The 17262-nt window shown below is 34.5% G+C and overlaps 1 protein-coding gene across 6 annotated transcripts in view; it reads right to left on the bottom strand.

Moving 5' to 3' along the window:
• Nucleotides 1-17262, bottom strand: part of LOC6638521 (transient receptor potential cation channel trpm) — a 43992-nt gene that overhangs the window by 15005 nt on the left and 11725 nt on the right. For 5 of the 6 annotated variants that reach the window (XM_047009490.1, XM_047009492.1, XM_047009491.1 and 2 more), the window contains 15 exons: nucleotides 15355-15437; nucleotides 12781-12943; nucleotides 12524-12664; nucleotides 12254-12326; nucleotides 10771-10930; nucleotides 10441-10577; nucleotides 9318-9474; nucleotides 8727-8874; nucleotides 7739-7925; nucleotides 7454-7610; nucleotides 7178-7279; nucleotides 1914-2106; nucleotides 1587-1776; nucleotides 1301-1512; nucleotides 1083-1235 (listed from right to left, as the gene is read on the bottom strand). In XM_047009490.1, the coding sequence (XP_046865446.1) occupies nucleotides 1083-1235; nucleotides 1301-1512; nucleotides 1587-1776; nucleotides 1914-2106; nucleotides 7178-7279; nucleotides 7454-7610; nucleotides 7739-7925; nucleotides 8727-8874; nucleotides 9318-9474; nucleotides 10441-10577; nucleotides 10771-10930; nucleotides 12254-12326; nucleotides 12524-12664; nucleotides 12781-12943; nucleotides 15355-15437 (2256 nt within the window). Of the gene's footprint in view, nucleotides 1-716; nucleotides 792-1082; nucleotides 1236-1300; nucleotides 1513-1586; nucleotides 1777-1913; nucleotides 2107-7177; nucleotides 7280-7453; nucleotides 7611-7738; nucleotides 7926-8726; nucleotides 8875-9317; nucleotides 9475-10440; nucleotides 10578-10770; nucleotides 10931-12253; nucleotides 12327-12523; nucleotides 12665-12780; nucleotides 12944-15354; nucleotides 15438-17262 lie in introns of all 6 variants that reach the window. The other variant, XM_047009489.1, reaches the window with a different exon arrangement.

Here is a 17262-nt window from a genome sequence, read left to right as displayed (position 1 = left end):
ATAGAGAGAGAGAGAGAGAGAAAGAGGAGAAATTTATGAAGGATATGAAGGGAATGAAAAATGATTATTAAGTAGTTAAAGTTTTGATTAAAAATATATTTGTATATACATATATTTGTACGACAGGTGAACATGAAAGTCTGCATGTGTTCCTAAAGGTTGCCCCGAGTAACAAATTAAAACTACAACACACCCACACCCACCCACACACACACACACACACACCAAATGGACACAAAACTCTCAGCACGTGCTGGAGTTACGGCTGTTGCTGCTGCTGCCGTAGTCGCACGTGGCCATGTCAAAGGCTTTGACTAAAAATATCACAGACAAAATCAATATAAATTGAACTAAACTCTATATATATTAAAATATATATGTATGTATGCATGTATGTGTGTTTAAAGTTGACAAACAAAAAAAAAATAGACAAGTATAGTTATAGTTAGATATAGTTCGACAGCAAACAGATAGAGACAGAGAGAGAGAAAAAGAGTAGAGTCAAAAAAAGTACAGCAAAGTAGAAATCACTCCTTCACACACACACAGAGACAGAGAGCCAAACCAAAAACAACAAAAAACAAAAGGAAAATATATAGGATAAAGTACAGAGTTACAGTAACAGGTAAACAGGTAACAGAAATTAAATTGAAACTTTTTATTTTTTTTTTTGGTTTTTGGTTTTTGAATTTGATTTTTGGTTTGAAATTTACTACCTTGTCGCGATTATGATTGCCCGCGCCCATCCTATATCTCAAGGAAATGGATCTTTTGGATTTTAATAGGGCATTCTATAAGCAAGATAGAGTAATGGTTTTTTTTTTGTTGGTATTCTGTTTGGTTCTTTATGGTTAGGGATTTTACAAAAATAATTATGGTAGGTAAGTATATATAGGTAAGTAGTAGTAAAGGTAAGTAGATTATAGTAGTTTAGTAGTTAACAGTAACACAAAACAAATAAACAAAAAACTGGTTTCTTTTTTCTTTAGGATAGATACCAAACCAATATGATTAAGATAGATAGATAGAGAGAGAGATAAAGGAAAAGAGAATTCATGTGTTGATGAAATTTCTGAACTTACCTCAGCATCTGGCTGGGATCTATCCGAATCATCATTGTCCAAATTTTGATTCTCCAAGTGCTCTTCTTCGGTTTGTGGCATTTGTTGTAGCTCTTCTTTTGACTTGAAATCCAATTGCCTTATATAAAATGGCATGATTAGGCCCAAGATTACCTGTAGCCCAAGAAAAGGTGATTTTTAGAGAGGATATTTTATTTTGAAATGGAAAATTAACGTACCTTAAAGTTGGTATTCTTGCGTGTCCTTAGACCACCCATCCACAAATCAGCTAAAATCACTTGACTGCATGGATGGGCCAGCAGAGCACGATGATTGGCGGCCACCGCCAAGGAGAGGCAACTCTGATTCGACCACGAGTGCAGCTCACAGGTTAGCAAACGTTGAGCCTTCTCCGCATCCTGGCGATAGCTAAAGTCCAGCAATTTATTGCCTATCAAATGAGACATAGAAAATCGATTAGCCACAAGTGGCACAATTAGACATATCGCCAAAGAAAACACTTACCTTTGCTCTCAAACTCTTTGGCATAGGAGCGTAATTCCTCATAGATTTCCGTATCCAAATCATCCTCGGCTGCCTCATGAGCCATGGCCTTGTATAGCTTGCAGGACACCAAGGATTTGGCTAATGCTTCCTCACCATGCGTCCACATCAGCAATGCCATCTGTTGCCGCTTCGTAAGCACAGCCCAAATCTGCATAATCACAAGGAAGAATGAAAGAGAGAGATAATCGAAAAGAGATAGAGTAAGAGACAGTCAGTTGGTAGGCCTGATATATTCTTTCATTCATTCATTCATTCATTCGTTTGTTGGTTTCTTCGTTTACTTACCAGCAGCTCATTGAATGGGAACTCGAAAAGCGCCATCTCCGAGGTGAAGGGCAAGAGTCCTGTCACCAAACTCAGTGAGTTGGCACCCGCATATCGTTGATATTGATAGGTCGAGGACTTGCGGCAAGCATTTGCATAGCTGTTCATCACCTTGGCATAAATGGGACGAAATTTTCGTCGCGTATAATAAGATCTGCAAAGTACAGATAAAGAAAAACAAAGTAAAAAAAAATGTAGAAAGCGGAACGCAAAACGAAAATCTCTCAAGTTGACGAGATTTTTATGCATAAGCATACAAACATACATATCTATATATATGTATATCAGTAAGTAATGCTGGGACAATGTATTTGCATTTTAATATACCCTTGTATGGGAGAGGGTTATATGAATGTCCTTTCATTTATTTTCAAGATTTAAAAAAAAAAGACATCCCTGATTAAATGTGGAAATCGAACAGGGAGCTTTTTTTACAATGCAGATATTTTTATGAACATAACTTGAGATGGATATAAATAGACCTAGATTCATTTATTGGCAGCTAGTTCTAAACTAAACCATTTGACCAATTGACCAAACTCTTTATAGCCGGAACTAGAATATGACATTTTATACTTAGGTCTAAATAAAACAATTGTAGAGCACAGGACTAGATCCTAGTCCTATCTCCTACTCCTTAACACAGTTCTTTATAATTAAGTAAGAAGTAAGGATTCCTACCTATAAGAATATTCTATAACATCAGAAATTGCAGACGAAATAAAGGTATAGATTTTATCTTCCATCTATTTGTTAATAAATTGGAACTTCTATAATCTACATATATTAGATACTAGTTGAGTTTTTGTTCTAATTTTTACAGAATTTTTTTTTGTCTTTATATAAAATAACGATTATTAAGACATAAAAAATAAAGACCATAAAAATAGCATTAATTGAAATTGTAGCAAAAAAATTTATGAAAAACATAAGACAAGACATTTAATTCTAAGTCATAAGTTAATTAGTTTGGCCTGTCAGCTAAAAGTACATAGAAAAGGGAGATACAAGCTCTTTAGCTCCTTGGAAATGAAGAAGAAAGGGCATAAAAGATAAAAAATATTATGCTAAAGTGTTATACAAGATTAAGACTGGAGAATAGAGAAGGTGATAGATTTTATACACTTAGAAAACGTGTAACTTTACATTCAAAGCTTTAATTTTACTTTAGTCTTATTAATTAAAAATAAATTTCTTTAGTGTTTTAACTAGCGATTTATAATGTTTTTAAAGACACTAAAAGAGGGCATACAAACGTCCTAATATGTGTCTTGATTCTCGTTATACTTAAAACGCCTTCTCGGGACACAGGAAGGAGCCAAAAAAAAAAGACAAAAAATTGGCATAATAAGAGAAACGCGTTTTAATTTGCTTTACTTATTTTTCGTATTTCGTTTTGAACGCTTTCTGAACTCCTATCTCCCCTGTCCCCTCTCTTGCCATGAGTTTTGTCATTTTTGGTTTCTTCTAAGCGTGTCTTTGGTATTTTTTCTTTTTTTGCTTCAGCGTTATCCCTTTGTTTGTTTTGTTCGCAGCTTAAGTGATTTCTTCTATCTAGAGTAGAAATTCAAAAGTAATTGCATTTATTTTCCGGCAATTCAATTCAATGAGAGAGAACGCCTGTTGCCTGCCTGCCTGCCTACCTACCTACTTACCTACCTAACTACCATCTACCGTCTTTTGTGTACTTTACGAGCGAGCAATTAAATGAGGCCCATAAATAATTTATGATGAATATAAAAAGGGCAAATCAATTGCAATGCAAATTTTATGTTAAGCAAATCACAAAAACTTTAACGCTTTTAATTACGCACAAATTGGCACACACTTTGGGAGTCGTTACAACACAAAACAGAGCAGACATCTGGGCAGAGAGAGAGAGAGAGAGATCGGGACCGGGGAGGGAAGACTCGAGAGTCTAGACAATGGAAGCGGCAACCAGTTAACAAACAAACAAACCAAACTGGCCTAAAGGTGAGTTAAGGCCAGTCGACCAAGAAAAGGCCAAAATGCCGAAAACCGTAATTTAATATAAACATCAGTTTAGACGTCGCCGGTTTTGGAGAAAGCTTTTTAGCTTCAACATTTACCATTTAGATGGCCATTTGTCAGATAACTTGGCCCAGAATCAGGACCTTTGATTGGGCCAAGCAACACAGACTCACACACACACACACACACAAAGAGAGCATCCTAACAAAAGGGTTAAGTATAGTGTCAATTTAAGTTTTCCCTTTTTTGGCACTTTTTTTTTTGGTTTCTTGGTCTATATATATGCAAACACAAAACTATTTAAGCCGAGCAAATGTTTATTCAAGAATAAAATAAAGCACAAAAAGTTTAAGATTAAACTGCCAAAAGCAGCAACAGCAGACGGCAATGAGTTTCTTCTTTCTTTTTTTTTTTGTGCGAAATGAGAAAAAACAACAAACAAAAAGCATAAAAGAAAGAAAGTTGATGGAAATCGAAGCGAAGAACTTTCGGTTTGAGTGCCAAAGTCAGCAAAATGAATATTTATTTTTATACCCTTGCCACTGGATATAATAATTTTGTCATCAAATAATTTGGAAAGAAAGTAAAATTATGCAAATTTTCAATTTTATGTAGACATTGGCTGAGCGTTGCTCTGGAAATTTTGTATAAGGTTGACGACTTTGGTTGAATTAGTCCGGGACTTACTTTTATGTTCACTTCAAGCATTAAACTTAAAAGTATATTTGCTTGTTTCCAGTTTAGATACCGTTTTTTTTCCTTTTGGGAAACTTGTTGACTTAATATTATTCATGATTTTCTTATTTAGTTAACAGATTTACAGCAACATTAATTAGCATTATTTTGATCAGAGGTCGTTAAAGACTTTGTGGAATTAGAAGAAAGGAGATATAACTTTTAATTTATTTATAGTTTTACACTTCATTTATTTTTGGTGATTTTTCTTAAGTTCTTTATTGTGTGCTTTTTGGGGTGGAAACCTTCAGAAAAGTATTAAAGTATCAATTAATACATTTTTTTAACAAAATATTTATTGGAGACTTCAATCTTTGAAAGTGTTACAAATTTTGGAGACTTTTTAAAATTATTTTCATTTTGAATTTTAACTAGCTAACTTTAACTTACTGTTTATTACTGTTTTATAATTAGTTGCAGACCTTTTGTACTTTTTGGAGACTTTGTAGAGATTTTTTAAAACTCAATTTTCAGTTATCTGCTCCTATGAGAAATCTGACTAACCTAATATTCTGCTACTCTTGGATTTAAAAAATTTTGTATATTTTGTAGACTTAATTTATATTTTGGAGACTTCGTAATATATACCTTAACTCAATTTTTAGTTTATATGATCAATTTAGAATTATGGCGCTGTTTGAATTCTGTAACCTTTATAGACTTTGCAGACTTGATTAACATTCTGGAGACTTTGTAGAGATGCTTTCAAAACCAAATTTATGGCGGAGTAATCTTTATAGACTTTGTAGATTTTGATTAGTTTTGGGGACTTTGGAGACTTTGTAGAGATGCTTTGAAAATCAATTTCAATTTAACTTTATAAAATATCTGATGAACCTAGAACTCTAGGCCAGCATTTCTGACTCTCTAGGTTTAAGGTAACTTTTGGAGACATTGTAGACTTGATTAGAGTATTTTTTAAGACAAGCCCAACTTAAACTACACTCGAGTTGATTGGCAAGTAAAAAATCATTTAATAAACTTTCTTTCTGCTTAAAAAGTTTTTGAAAAGGGTTTATCTAATGACTTTTACACTGACCAGTGACTTTGCTTTATATTATTTACAACAAAAGATTGATTGGGGCAGTGAAAGTCAAAGCCATTTAATCGTTTGAATATAATTTCGTTACGGTTCACTGCATTCGGAAGACCGTGTAACACTTTATCAAGTGGCAAGAGTAGAAAAACTTCGGCGTATCGAAATTGAGAGTTATTATTAATTTTTCTTCCCTGTGTGTACAGTTCAGTTCACTTTCAGGCCGAACTTTTTTTTTGCGCTTTTAATTACATTGAGTGATTGAAACTTCCGGAGCGGTCGCCTTGACCACAAAGACCAACTCTGGCTATCGACATGGCCAACGAGAAGGCCAACGCCAACGCCAACGAGAGTTTTTATTGAAACCTCAAATAATTCTGTTGGTTAAGGGTCGCTATGCCCCTTTTTTTTGCAACGTTCACCATTGCCGAATGAAACCGCAACGAATATAAAAGATATTAAACAAAATTACTTTGCCACAAGAGTTGAGCGCTAACTAAATTTTAACCAAAAACCACAAGCATCAACAGCAACAACAACAACAATAAAAGCATCAACAATTTTTTCGCCTTGCTGGCCAAAATGTTAATGCGCGGCATAATTAAAGCCTTCTCGCCTTTTTAATTTTTTTTTCCTTCTTTTCAACAAGGAGCAAGTGTCTTGAGCAGCAACGATGGCGGAGCCACAAAAACTTTGAGCAACAAAATTTTCATAAACAAATTTTTACTCATCAAATTTTTAATCCCCTGCAACAGGTTAACCTACAATGATGGGACACACAAAGGGCAAAGTCAGTGTTAAAACTTAAAGGACGAGTTGCCATTTACTTCTGATTTTTAAAAGAAAGTTTTTTTTTTTACTTTTTTCTACTCATAGTTTTACATACCCTGCACTTGAACAGTAGGGGTATGTGTAGTCTACTTTGAATGGTTTTTGATTAAAAATTTAAAATTAACAAGTTAAGGTACTTTAACAACTTGAGTAGAATATTTTAACTAGTTCAAGTTAGTTATTAGCGAAGACTTTAAAGCAGTTATTCCAGTCTACCAAGCTATAAGTTTCGCTATCTAATTTTCCTTATTTTGGATAATAGAATCTTTGACTTGATAGATAACAAAAAGATATTCTAAACATTAGAGACTAAAAATCTTTCATTCAAAACTTCGATTGGACATGTTTCTCTAAACATAAAATGACTACAAAAAACTTTGTTCCAATAAATGACAATAAAAAAACATAAAACGGGTATGGAAAGTTAAATTTGGTGGGCAGTTAGTTTTTTTACTTAAAATTTTATCAACCAGTTGCTGTTGTTGCTTTGATTTCCTTTTTTTAATAAACGATAAAACACGAAAAATGTGTTGACTGGTTTGTTTTTTGTGTCCTTTCAGGACACTGGCACTTGCCGTTGTTGGTTCTGTTTTTTTTTTTTTCGCTGACTATACTAGGTTGGCTCACTTACCGATAGGCCCCGCCCATTAGTTTATTGATCACCAGGCCAATGTCGTGGAGTGTATAAATATAGCCTTTGGGTATATGCGGGCGCACATCGCGCAGTATGTAACTGTAATTGAAAAGAAATGAGACCCAAAATAAAAAAAGAAGAAGCAAAAGGAAAAGAAAGAAGAAAAGCTGATGAAAATGATGATGACATTTACATAGGCAGAAATATTCCTGCGGCAGTGGTTGAGGGTATAAATGGAGGGGAGGGCGGGGCGGTGTCATCTTTTTAACTTACCCCAATGTATTTGCCGGACCATGTTTTGTATTATAGAGTTCCTCGAGGCGGGGTATTGTTAAAAATTTCTTCATTGAAACGCCATTTTCTAAGAGTAATTTAACAAAATCGATTCTATCATGCTCTAGAGCCTGCATCATGGCCTCATCCAAGGCGCCTAAAGGGACAAAAAATAAAAAAAAAAAAAACGCAAATTAGAATAAGAAGAAGAAAAGAAAATAAAAATATTACAAGGAAATAGGTAAAGAGAAACAGAGTCGTGCTGGTTGGGGGAAGTGAACTCACCATTTGGCCATTCTTGGCCATAGACAAATATCTCGCTTCTTGCTATATCCACACGATTCCAAGTCAATGCCAAACTCAGTTGTTCCGGTGGACTTAAATGCTGTGACTTAAACAGGGCCGTTAAAATTGTCTGATCTAATTCCTGGGCCTCACCCTCTGGCTTTTCCTGTATGCGAAAGACGGTAATCTGTTTGTGGCGACGGCACAAGATGAGGAGTGAAAGAGATAGAGAGAGATGGTAAGAGAGTGCGAGGGAGTAAGGGAAAATATATAATAATAGGGAAAAACCTTAAGTATCTCTTAATGTAGCTAGATACGCTGCTTATTCAAAAACCAATTAAAATCTTAATAACAGCTGCGGAAAAGTTGAAATTCCTCATCTCCATGCGGACGATGGAGATGATGTGAATGATGATGATGATGATGTTGTTGTTGGTGGTAAACATGGTCTAGAAATAGACAACTTGAAACCCCTAGAGAGACGACAGGTGATTTCAAATTCATTACACGTTCAATTGAATTTTCTTAGGCTAATTTTTCCTCTTGTTGCTCTTGGTTGCCTTCATTTTTTTCCTTCTTCTTTTTTTTTCCCCATGGTTGGTATTAATTAAAAATTCAAAATATTTCGCACGACACTTAAGTGATTGAAAACTTGTCCCCAAAACGTTTCTATCGGGCCATGTCATTTTCCCTTAGAGTCGCAGGGTGAAGGATTTCTAGAGTTATGTCTTTTTAATTGCTTGATGCTGCAAACTTTAAGTTGTGCTCATTAATAATTTCAGCAAGGATAACTACTTGTACTTGTGCATATCTAATGCCAAGTTATAATGCAGAGTCAGCTCTCTATCTTTCCCTTTCTCTGGCTGGAATAAGTTGTTCAGCTGTTCAGTGAAATGAAATGCCAGCAGATTTGCAATTTCAATGAGCTAAGCGAAAAAGCAACTAAAGCGACATAAAGCGTTTTATATTTCAGGTGCAATAAGTTTACCAGATTCTTGTTACGTGTACATTGCAGCAGCTCCTGATAGAGTTTCTCAGACTGATCAAGACCAACTTCAAAGGTTTTTTGTATGGTGCCAATTAAATAATCTCGCATAGATTCCAAAACCGGTTGCTCCTCACCATCTGAGGCATATCTAAAGAGTAAATAAAACCAATCAAATTAGATACACACACACACACACATAAGGATAGAAGGGACACAACAAAAAGGTTGTTTCCCTTTTCCTTTTTTTTTTGGGGGGGGGGGGCTAAATTTAAATAATTTGCTAAATGTTGCGTACTTTTAGTAATGAAGCCAGCAAAACAGAAGAAGCAGCAGTAAGTAACAGCAGTCTGTCTGCCTGAAAATTAAATATATAGACAAGGACTTGCTTTTATTGCTGCTCCTTTTGGCCCTGGCATTCAGCATGCCAACATGTTCTTAATTAAATTTACACAACTTGCGGTTACTCATTAAATTGCTTTTGATAACACACCCACACACACACATACACACAACTACATGAGGGATGCTTCCTCTTGTTACCTAGGCAAATATTTCCAACTTAAAGCTAAACATTTTTCTTGAAAAACTCACTTGTGTACAAAGGCCAGGAGATCGGCAGCCCGCCCAGAACCATCGCATACAACAACAGGAACTGGGGGCGAATCTGTCACGTATTCAAGCACCGCACGTATTGTGTTTGTACCGCCTTCAATGACCAGACAGACAACTGGCGTACTGGAATGTGTAACTGCAAAATATTTATAGATATAAGTATATATATATATATATATCTATGTATATATTTATCATCAACCGTCAATTATAAATGAAACATGCAAAGGCCGTAGCCAAGAGTGGCTCAACAAGTTTCACCCCAAAACCAACTATGTACATAGTTCCTTTAATCGGTAGTTATAATCATCATCATCATAATCGTCAACAGGTGCTTTGACTAAATGACTTTTCCAACAGTTTTTTTTTTCCTACTGCTAACTACTACACCATGGGAAACTTGTGCACTTAATATATAAAAATTTTAATGAAAAAAGTTAAATGTTTTTGTAACTGAATGTGTACAATTAAATGCGGTTTCTGTTGCATTAAATGCAGCAACAGTTGTGGTTTTTGCATCTCGCATCAGCTGCAGGGCTTTGTTTAGCTTGTTATTTTAAATAAAATATAAAAATACCAAATTTAAAAGCAACTTATCCATTTAAGAATATGTTATTGTGGCTTTCATTCACGTACTGTTAATATTTTATATTACGTAAGGTGTCAATCTTTTGATATATTTCTTAAAGTTACAAATTCTTTTTGAAATTGTTTATATTTACCAAAAAAAATTAAACAGACGCATTAAATATTGTGTGTATATACGACATAAAACTCGACTATTTCAACATTTAATGCAAAATGGCTTTCCCTTCAAAAAATGTTAACATCAAAAAATGCTCCTATAATTTGCCCTAAATAAAACCTTTCCTAATGCAAAAACTTTTTTAAAAAAAATTTCAAAATAAACCTTGATATTTTATATACCAATTGGCATTTAAATTTATCTATGTTTGTAAAATTTAAAAACAAAATAAATAAAATTAAAACATCCCATAGTGCAATACCATGACTACGACAATTTTCTATGGCCTACTTTTCAGCGCAATTCAGACGTTTCATGTGCGTATACTTAATATTTATATATAGTGTCACCACTTACATGGATGTAGCTTTAAGTTTGATATAAATTTCTCCAGCTTTCTTCTCAATATCAATTCGGCACCATATTTGGCCTGTGTGCCATTGTCCACCAATAGGAAATACGCATGACGATTGTTCAGCACAGCCAATTTAGATCTGATAGGGGGGAGGAAATAAACAAGCAAATAACTCGATCGATCAATATTAAAACAAAAGTTTTGTTTGGACAATAATTGCTAGGGGAATATATAGCAACAATAGCAGCTGATTGTTAATAGTTAATGAGCATAACTATGACTGTATGGCATGTGCATTAAGTATGCACACACGAAACAATGTTGTTACTCACCTTGGTGAACTAATACTGTGACAGGGCACTTCACGATTGTGGCCCAACAGCTCATGATTGCGCTCAACAATGCCCCAGGGGGCAATGCCGATGCTGACCACACGACCAGTGCGTTGTTGACCCTCCAGTAGGAGAGCATCTCCCACTTGTTTCGTGACGCCTAAAAAATACAAAGAATAGAAAGAAGGAAAGAAAAAGAGAAACAGGAATGACAACAATAAGAACAACAATGACAAGGTTAATGTAGAGTCAAAGTAAACAACTTTTGTTCTTTTTGTATTTGGCTACCTTCGTTTGGATAGATATACATATATCTTATATATCTACATCTAAAGATATATATAATGTATTGTAGTTTGGGGAGGCGTGTCTAAAATTTAATAACAGCTAGACGAACAACAATTGAAAGCAGTAAAATGTTACAGAATATTCTTGGAGAAGGGGAAAAAAGTAGAGTAACTCTGGGTAACTTTGCTTTATGGTCGACGAAAAATTTACTTTCTATGACTCAGAGGAAACAAAGATAGATTTCATTTACGTCTGAATAGCTTTTAAGCACTTTTAATCCATTTGAGATAGACAAAGAGTTTCTTGATAAGCAAAACAAAAGTCTCAAGATAATAAAAAACGTCAAGCAGAAGTCCAGAATTTACTTAAATCAACATTCGGCATTGTAATCTAATTCTAATTCTAGGATTAGTAATATTATATTAAAGTGATCCAAGATTAAAAGTATAATTCATGTCGTACTTTTAAACAGAGGAAAAGCCAAATTTGTTTGGCATGAAAAACTGACACCAGGCATGACTATAACTCTATTCATGACAGAAAGAACTTCTAGAACTCGGAAATTCACAGGAATAAAGCTATGCTAAACTAGTATATTGATTACCCTTAAAACACAAACAAGTACACACAATAACTATAGACAACTATTGTTTACTTAAGCTAGATTGAATCTCACTTCAATCACTTGACTAGCTTATAGACAAAGCTCTCTCACTTGTTGTCTATGATATACCCCAATATACCCTAATAGGGCTACTGGGTAGAACCCTCTACGCAATATGTTTGGGCCTGAAGTGTGCACAATCACTGGCTGTGTGATTTCCGCTTGGGATTTTATTTATTTAATTTTGAAACTGGGGTTGCCCAGCCGCTTGGCTTGCCATTTTCGTCCTCCCCCCCCCCCACTGACTTTGCCCTGCTGCCCCATCACAATTTGCTGTGGCTCCTTTTGCAACCTCATTCACCCAGCACTCTTTTTTCCATCATCTTCTTTGTCCTGGTCTTAGTTTAAGTTTCCTTTTTCTGTGTGTTGTTTTTTTTTTTTTTTTGTTTTCTCTTTTCTGCCTTCTTCTCTTCGTCTCTTCGTTTACCATTGCTTCTTATTTAACTTTGGCTGTAATCGCCAGGCATAAAAATAAAATTGCTAGTGGTGTGTGTCTCTCATAAAACTTAAATTAAATCTCATCCGACTTACCCGTATTGGTGCCACCGGTGAATATCCAGGCTCCTGTGGTCTTGGCGGCCTTTAGTAAACCTTTGCGTATCTCCTACAACAGCAACAACAACAAAAAGTAGAGGAAGACCAAAAAAATTCAAGAGAAATGATTGCACAGAAAAAAAAAGAAAAAAGTCATTCAATTAGCGTGTGAAATACGACATTCAATGGTTAGGGAGAGAAGGTCAAAGTTTCCTTGCTTGTTTATATTTCTATTTCTTTTTTTTTTTTTCCTTTTTTTGCGTTTACCTTTTTCAACTTGGCCTGCAAATCAAAGTTGGCCTTGCCACCCTGCACGGTGATCAAAAGTTTTGGCAATTCCAGATTCCATTCCTTGGTGAATAGCTGCACCAGCAACTCAGGACGCGTATCGAACGACAAACGCACATACTACACACACGCAGACACACGCACACACAACAGACACACAGAAAAAAAGAGAGATAAAAGCCAATTGAGAAATGGAGATAAAGCTGATTTAAAAAAAAGGTATATCAATCTCTTACCTGAGCCTTTGTGGGATGTGCTCCACCTTGAAATTCAATAGTGCCGTAGGCATCAGTGGGCTGGGGACGAGTGTGCTTGGTGGGCAACCAAAGATCACCAGGTGACCCACTCTCGATGCCCGCAATGGTCTGATGTGTGATCTGAGCCTGTCCACAGCAGCATCTGTGTTCAAAGGTGATTAAAATAAAATATGTATACGTGAATAAACACTTGTTAGAATGAGACAAATTATTTGGCAAATTGTTGACAAATTGATGGCTTCGTTTTTGTCTAGATTTATTGTCATAATTCATTTGTGTAAATGATATTTCCTCTATATATTTTTTTTTGCCTTTTTTCTTCGTGTACCATTCAAACCACCCACCAACTAACACACACACATACACACACATTCATACATCCTCCTCTTGTATACACTCAAATACATGGCCAGGCCATTCAGTTAGACCATCATTTTGTTATACCCATGTGTAATATAAAGCTTTATTTATGCATGCGCGCACTCTCCACTCTCCATTGTGGGAATATGTTCGCCTTGTTGTTTTCTGAATTCTCTGTTCCCAAATACCTACACTTTGACAAAACAAAAAATAAAAATAAAAATCTGTCAACAGAATGAAATTTATATCCTACAAAGGCTAAAACTTTTTAATTAAATCTACTTGCAAAATGGCAACAAAATTTTGAACTTAGTTCCAAAGTTAATAATGCAAGAGGATAATATTTTTTTCTACTAAAATTCACCTTTTTCAAACTTTCAACTAAAATTATTATTTGAGAAAAGTGTATTAATATTTATAAACATAATAGAATTTAATTAAATTAAATGCAGTAAAAGTTGTGCTCAAAAGCCCAAAAGGTAGGCAATGAATATAACAGTTTATTTTAAATTGTAATTCTCAATTAGGTTAGGCATTAGGTAAATGCAAGCCCAAATGGGGAAAATGTTTCAAAAAAGGTTCAGTAACGCCATAAATGACTAAGGCAATGAAGGTCTTTAGATAAGAAACTTTATGTTTTTCAGGTAAAATTCAGCAAAGTCTTGATTTTTTGGCAAATAATTATATAAAAGATCTCATTTGTGAAGCTTTGTAAGATTTTTATAAAACACATTTCTTAAATTCCTAGAAACAAACTCCAACAAAGTTTGAAAAAGATCTTTATGATAGGCATATTTTTTTAAACATTCTTTAACATTTAGCGACAAGTCAAAGTAAAATTGTTAAAAATAGAAAAAAATATAAAAAGGAAAAATTTACAATTTCATGAGAATTTTCTAAGGTGAAAATATATTTTTCATTTGAAATTCAACTGGTAAACATTTTTTTCTCAAGTGTACACGTGAATCTACATCAAACTCATCCACCCAAAAATATGACAGTAACAACAATGGCAACAACTGACTGTCTGTTTGTTCTTTCGTCTGCGGCCTTGTCGGAATTGTCGGCGGTGGCAGTGTTGTCGGTGGTTGTCTCTGTCAAAAAGCTATGCGGCTGCTGTGCTAAATAATAAATTTCAATTACAGTCATCTAATACACATCACATTCATCAGCATCACCGCATTTATTCACAAGCAGCCAGCACAAGCCTCGAGCGCCACTGATGCAGCCCACCGGGCCAAAAACAGGCCTTACATTCATTGCCTAATGAATAAATCAGTTGAAATAAAAATAAAATTAATCTATATACATTTATGTGGCACATGGAGCAACACGTGTTGTGTCACCACATGCCACAAAGCAAACAAAAAAGGACTATCTTACCAACTGACTGGCCAAGTGACTGGCTGACTTTGTATAGCAATATTTCATGTCTTTTGATATTGTGCATATTTTATACAAGTTAAAAAGTGTAAGTTTGAAATATATAAAACTAAGCAAATATTGTATCTAACTGATAATGCCGGCATCCATCCACCCACCCATCCATCCATCCATCCATCTATCTATTTATCCATCAGAGCATTTAACCCTCTATCCATCTCTTCAGCCATTCAACTAGCTAGCTTGCTAGCCAGTCATGTAAAGTCAGCGAGTCATAAACCCCATCATAAAACTTTCACCCGAATAACTGAAGCTGAAGCAACAAAGTTTATAACGCATTTATCTCAATTGCGACGACAGCGGCAACTGTCTCAAGAAGGCAACAAAAAAAAGTAGCAGAGCCGAGGAGTGTTGAAAGTGAAGTATGAGGGGTATATGCCTGCGGGTGCTGCCTGTCATAATAATAAACAATAAATGCTAAAGCCCAAAACTGAAACTAAATACACAAACAAGCCAACACGGCGCAGGCACTCCAAAACCAGCCAGAAAACTGGGCCATCCACAAAATAACAAAAAAAAAAACAAAAATAAGAAAGAAAATAAAACTGGGTCAACCTGACTCCTGACTCCAAGTCCATGTCTGCTTGTTCTTGGGTTTCGGTTTGGATTTCTCTCTAACCAGGTTTTGAATTTAAGGGTTCGCTTAAGGCATTTGTGTGGTTCATGGATGCTCTTGCACTTGTTACACATTTTGTTTTTGTTATATTTTTTTAATATTTGGCTAAAAATCAATTTAAATGTTCTACTTACTTTGTATCGTCCTTTGGGCATGGTATAAACTTGATGCATTCACGTTTCTGAAAATTTGTCTCGATCCAACTGCGGGGCTGATGCTAAAAAATGGCACAACCATTGACACACACACAGAGAGAGAGAGAGACAAACACACCCACACACAGTGAGTGTGAGTGTGGTTGGTCCAAAGAGGAGGAAAAAAAATACAAAGATAAAGCAACAAAATATAGTTTAATATAAAATATAGATATATAAAAATTATTTTTGATTAATTTCTTTTTCTTTTTTTTTTTTTTTTTTTTTTTTGATGCCACATTCTCTAATTGTAAGTATATACAGAAAAAGAGTTAGTAGGTGTTTTTTTTTCTTTCATTTTTTTTATACATTTTTCTACATTGAGAATATAGTACAGCTAGAGGTAAGTAAGTAAGTAAGTAAGTAAGTAAGTAAGTATATAGAAAGTAATAACGAGAAGAACCGAAAAGCATTTGGAAAGTCATCGAAAAAGGAAACATTGAGCTTGTGGTTTTTGGGTTGTACATGAGTGTATTTTGGGAAATTTGTTTTTAAAATTGCCACAGAAAGTGCTAAACAAACACAATGTGGTATTAACAAATTAGAATTTATTACAAAGAATAAAAAAAAAAATTTTGAGAAGCAAACAAAAAGCTTAAAGGGTATACTCTACATATAATACAATTCGACTTTTTGTCATGCTAGACAAGTTCTCCTTCCTTTTCACTTTGTTGGACTTCTTTAAAAAGATTATTTCCTATTATCACACTCATTGAAACTTCGATTTATCTATTATCACAGTGGACACTTTCAATTGCATTTACTTTGCATTTTCTTGGAGTAACTTTGCATTTTCTTTAAGTATTTTAAATATATGTATATTTTCCATTTGCATTATTCTTATCCCTTTGTTGCTGCTTATATCTAAATTGTTTGCTGCTCTGTTACTTTACAATGCAATCTTTGGTCCAGTTTTGCGATATCTTGTATAAACAGTAGCTACAAACATATGTATATAGATACCTACTCTTTAGCTCTATATTAAAAGTGTTGTAAGCAAGATAAAGCCTCGACTTGCAGATACCTTGTAACACGTGTTATTCCTAGTGACTCAAAACGCTTTTTTATTTCGACTAATTTGAAGATTAAGTTATTTAATTAAACAGTTAGAGATTTACAACAAATTCATACACCTACTTCCTTAAAAAAGGGCTGTCCTTTGTTCATCTAATTCAGACATACTTCTTAAAGTTTTAGTTAGAGTCCTGACTAAGAACCATTTCCTTTCCTTGTAATAAGTTTCAATCTCTGGGATTTTAAAGTCTGTGATAAACAGGATGACAGCCTTTTTGAATCCACTTAAATCTTGTAAATTCGATGTTCGTAATGAATCGATTTATATAAAGATTTATGAAGTTTCCGGTAGATAAGTTATCCATAAGTTATCCAAGTGGTCCAATTATTTAAACAACTACCAAGCTGGAAAGTACTCAATGCCAATGGCCATACTGTTATTGAAAGTGGAAGCAAATGCTTTATTGTTAATGAACTATGTATATCTACTCAAAAATTTGAAGTAATAATTCTATAATACTTCATTATTACTTGGCTCTGACTTATTACGCATTGTAAATTATAATTAATTCTCTTTTACAATTAAATAATAATAATAATAATTTGGTTGACTATTGTTGGTTATTTTCTATCATTTCTACTTCATCTCATCTCTAACTCAGATTACCTGTTGTTGCATTTATTTGAGATAAGCTCATAAATGGATGAATGCGCAAAGGTAAGTTAAAGATTTACTTGTTTTGGCATTTAACACCTGCAAATTCATTTCCTATCTAAATTTACATCACTTCAACCACCAAAGTCACATTTTCAGCTTGAGCGCTTCTAATTCTT

This window comes from Drosophila willistoni, assembly GCF_018902025.1.
Source record: "Drosophila willistoni isolate 14030-0811.24 chromosome 2L unlocalized genomic scaffold, UCI_dwil_1.1 Seg139, whole genome shotgun sequence".
Taxonomy (NCBI): Eukaryota; Metazoa; Arthropoda; class Insecta; order Diptera; family Drosophilidae; genus Drosophila; species Drosophila willistoni.
This window is presented reverse-complemented; position numbering and strand designations above follow the sequence as displayed.